Raw genomic sequence first — 4,150 nt, 5'->3', positions numbered from 1 at the left:
AACCGCACTGGCCACAAACTCAACAACGAGCCGCTCAAGCCAAGTGGTGCCCTCAATCACAAAAACAGTTTCCACATCGTCCTCCTGCTCCTTTTTCTCTTGGCTATCGCCTTCATGGAGCGTACCGATGCCGATGCTTGCCGAGGAACGACGTGATTGCCGCGCTGCCTCACGTGCCTTACCACTGTTTACCGGACCGCCACCACCGCCACTGGTGTTGTTGTTGTCGGTATTTCTTCTTGGCCGCCGCGGACGCTCCTGCAGTGCCAGTCGCGGCAGCGTGAACAACGCGGACACACCCTCAAGAAAGAGGCCGTGGCCCCCACGGCGTGTGAGGACGGTGAATATCTTCGGGTTCGTCGCGCACTCCCGCATGGGAAGCGTGCTGAGCGGGGCCACGGCGTCATCCCGCGCGTGCACGAATAACGTCGGCACGTGGATGAGTGAGACGAGCTGTGCGTTGTTCGCGTGCCGGAGGCGGAGCGTCATCAGCGCCAAGTTCAGCGCGGGCCCCGAATGGAGCCGTTCGTCGCCCTTCACCTTTCTTGTCTTCCCCGCCACTGCGCCGCTGCAGTTGCGCTCTGAGGCGGGTGTCGCGTGCATCGGTAGCGGCATCTCCGCCTGCCCACGCGCCATATCGAAGAGCGGTGACACACGACGTGTAGTGCTCTCCTGTGAGATACGGAGATGCTGCTGCGCGTCCGCGTCGCCTCCGCCGGTGTTGCGTGTGGAGTCTAAGCTGAAGATGCCGTCGTTGTTTTCAACGACAGACTGCGGCAGCACCATCGTAGCATGAGCCACAGGATTCGCAGGCGTCGCTGAGGGCGATCGTGTGCAGTTCGCAGCCAGAAACGTGGCTGCAGAGACGTCATCTTTGCTATTCAGCAGCGCGTCCCAGTCAGTCAAGCTCATCGCCGGTTGCCATCCTCCTGTTGAGGACGGAGACGCTACACCAGAGCTGCTGCTGCTACTGTTGTTGTTATTGTTGATGTTGTCGCCGCCGCCCTTGCTTCGCACGTCGTCCAGCCACCATTCGCTCACCTCGCGATCAACGTGCGCCTCTGCACGCACCAAGGCGTCAATCCGGGTGGAACCAGACGCCAGCGGCAGCACCGGCGGGTGCAGGTGGGCGGGCGGCGGTCGAGGAACAGCGAACTCACCGCTTTTCGCCGCGTCAGGCCTGCACGTTCTCTCATCCATTGTCGACTGCACGTATTCCCACAGCGCGGCATCATTTTCATCATCCCACAGGACAATCTTCTTGTGTTGGTCTTGCTTTTGCTCCTGCTGTTGCTGCCGCCGCCAGGGCCTATGCAGGCGATCGGCCACCATCTGCAGCCGCGCGGCAAGCAGCAGCAGCCGCGCCGCTCCACTCGAATCCGAGAGGAATGTGCTGTCGAAAGGCATCTTACACACCCGCACCGCCAGTTGCCTCTCGTAATACGACGCAGACCGCCCTCTGAGACCGGTCACTGCGGGCCCCGGCGCGAGCCTGAAGTTCGACGACAGCGTGTGATTGATGCAGACGAGCCCGTCAATGCGGGACTGCGTGCCGTGTGTCATGACGTGCTGCAACAGCGGCCCACTCGCGTTCGACCAGCCAATACCAACAACGTAGACGCTTCTGGTGACGTTCACCGCGTGCTCATGGTGTTGTGGCACACCGGACAGCCTGGGCAGCTCAGTCGACTGCAGTTCCGCATCCTCGTCGGTGTACCGCACTTCCATGGTCGCATTGTCCGTACCGGACGGCGGTGGCACCGCGACGCGACGCAGCCTGCACAGATGCGAGACAACGTGATCAATGTCCTCCGCCGTCACCGGAACCCGTTCACGCTGCGAGGCCTCGGCTGCAGAAGGTTGGTACCCTGCAGGCCAGTTTACCATCTCCGCAAAGGGAACAGCAGCATGCCAAGAAGCGAAACTGAGGCCATTGGCGTCCGACATCCTCGATGCGCCCTCATGTGATGTTCTCCGTAGGTTTGACTGCTGTTGGGAGTAACACTCGTTACTACCACTGCGATGCCTGCACTGACGACGCAGTGCAGACATCATTGTTAGGGCCTGGCAGAGGGCGCCAATGCGCCGCGCCATATTACCGTGTTCGTTACCCTGCGCGACGGAGGGGCACAGAAGGAGCACCACCACCGGTGCAAGTGCATCAGAGCCTGTCGATGGGGCCGATCCGTGCAACCACTTCAGACCCGTCGCACGATGGCTCCATAACGGCGTGGTCCCTGTGTGGTCCGTACTTCCACTTTCGTTTTTGGTATCCTGCCGCCACGCAATGGAAAATACCTGGCTAATCCTGGCTCTTTTGCGGACATTGCTTTTCTCTGGTGCTTCTTTGCTCAGGGCACTGTCGTCATCATTGGTTGCAGCGCCCTCGCACTGATGCGTGGAGGAGGCACTGTGACAGTAGGGGTATTTCATAGATGACTTCATGGGGGTGAGGGAGGGCACGTAGCCACACGGCCGAGGTCGCTCATTATCTGGCTCGTCGGCTTGCTCTCGATCGTTCTCCTGCTTCTGCCGCTGCTGCACATCTCCACAGAATCTGGTCAGGAGCACTTCGACCGCCGTGGGAGGAATGAAGCAGACCTCCTCCAATGGGGCGGGAACCGCGTGGGAGTTGCGCTGTGACACCCCAAACGCGTACCAGCGCGGCACAGGCGACGAGAAGCAGACTGCAGGGCCCTTACTGCTACTACTACTACTACTACTGTCAGACTCCTTGCATGGGGCATCCCTGAGGAGAACAGACGGGGACTTTGGCTGGGGCTCCGCACCCCCATCTGTGTTGTGGAAGTCGATCAACTCCATGAGGATGCGCCAAAGCGGGTCGATGAGGGACAAGAGCAACTGCGCCTTGCCATGCACAGCGTACCAGGGCGGAATGAAACCCTTCCTCTGCTGTGTGTGAGGTGGACTTGAATGCTGCCTCTGTTGACGCCGCGAGACATCACGCTCCTTCACAGGTCTCTTGTCACCGCTCCCAGCAACGTCATCGCCGTCACTACGAGCCTGACTCCACAGTCTGCATGGAGCCACTCGTTGTGTCGGCAGCCGCTTGTATGGGACGCAGAGTGGCTGCTGCGAATTCGCCACATCGCGAAACCAACAGGACAGCGTATCAGTGCCCCTCTCACTCAAACACAACTTGTGCGAATGGTGCCCCTGCTGCCGCCGTGCCACTTCATCTGCTGGCTCATGCTGTAGGAGGGAGTAAGCCACAAATGTGGCACCATCAGCGAAGACTCCCTGCAGCATGTTGCAGCCTTCTGCTGCCGTCACCGTCATCGTCGTTGACAAAGATTCACCGCTTCGCGCACGTCGATCCTTCATGAACACCACTGCCGTGCCTTGCAGCCACTTGGAAAGCGTGTCGGCCACCACCGCCGCCCCATCTTCCCCTGCAGCACCTCCGCTGCAGCTTTCCCAGTCCTCGCTTTCATCATCATCATCCAGCAGCACCTGTTGTTGGCTCGTCGACACGGACGCACTCAAAGAATTCTTCCTCTCCTCCACACGCGTTGCTCCCGCCCCTGCAGCCGCTGAGTGCCCCATGACATTGAGGCATTCGATACGCCGCACGACGTCATAGCCCCACGATGTGTGTGAGAACAGCACCACCGCCTCCGCACGTGCTCCCCACACGGCGCTTCGTCTATCGTGTCGCTCCAGCAGCAGGTAGCGTGGGAGGAACAGCAGCACCTCGAGGCCAAGGCAGAGAAGGCCAGCAAGGAGCAGGTAGAGGGTTCGGAGGGCTTCGAGTATCCTGTGCATCTCTGACACAACTACAGGAAAACACAGCAAGAAAGAAGCGAGCCCCGCAGCGGAGGAAGTAAAGCACCACACTGCAGCAGGAGACCACCCCTAAACCACCACAGCACAGAATTGCATGGTGCCCATACAATCATCAACTTCACACACTTTTTCCTCTTGCTTGCTGATTGCTCCTTCTTTCTTTTGTTGTTGATTGTTTCCATTGCTTCTCCTCAGACGCCAAGTTGTGTTTGATTCCTTCGTTCTCTTTCGTTGCGGCCCCCATTCTTCACCCCGTGCAGAGTCGCATTCCGTTCATATGCTCTTTCTCCCATTCCGCACGCCGTCGTCCACCCCCCGTCCCGGTGTTCTCTCTCTCTCTCTC

General features: G+C 59.5%; 2 protein-coding genes across 2 annotated transcripts; both read left to right on the top strand.

Annotated features, from left to right (window-relative positions):
* Window positions 1-373: 373 nt before the first annotated feature.
* DQ04_12571010 (hypothetical protein) lies at window positions 374-796 on the top strand (the record flags this gene model as incomplete). Its single annotated transcript, XM_009316773.1, has 1 exon — window positions 374-796. One exon carries the CDS (start codon window positions 374-376, stop codon window positions 794-796), a length of 423 nt encoding a protein of 140 aa, XP_009315048.1.
* A 515-nt stretch (window positions 797-1,311) lies between these two features.
* On the top strand, window positions 1,312-1,968 carry DQ04_12571000 (hypothetical protein; the record flags this gene model as incomplete). The annotated part of the gene is made up of 1 exon (XM_009316772.1): window positions 1,312-1,968. One exon carries the CDS (start codon window positions 1,312-1,314, stop codon window positions 1,966-1,968), a length of 657 nt encoding a protein of 218 aa, XP_009315047.1.
* Between the last annotated feature and the right edge of the window lie 2,182 nt (window positions 1,969-4,150).

This window comes from Trypanosoma grayi (genome assembly GCF_000691245.1).
Source record: "Trypanosoma grayi strain ANR4 Tgr_1257_V1, whole genome shotgun sequence".
Classification (NCBI taxonomy): Eukaryota; Euglenozoa; class Kinetoplastea; order Trypanosomatida; family Trypanosomatidae; genus Trypanosoma; species Trypanosoma grayi.
The sequence above is the reverse complement of the archived record's forward strand: the minus strand, read 5'-3'. Positions and strand labels throughout refer to the sequence as shown.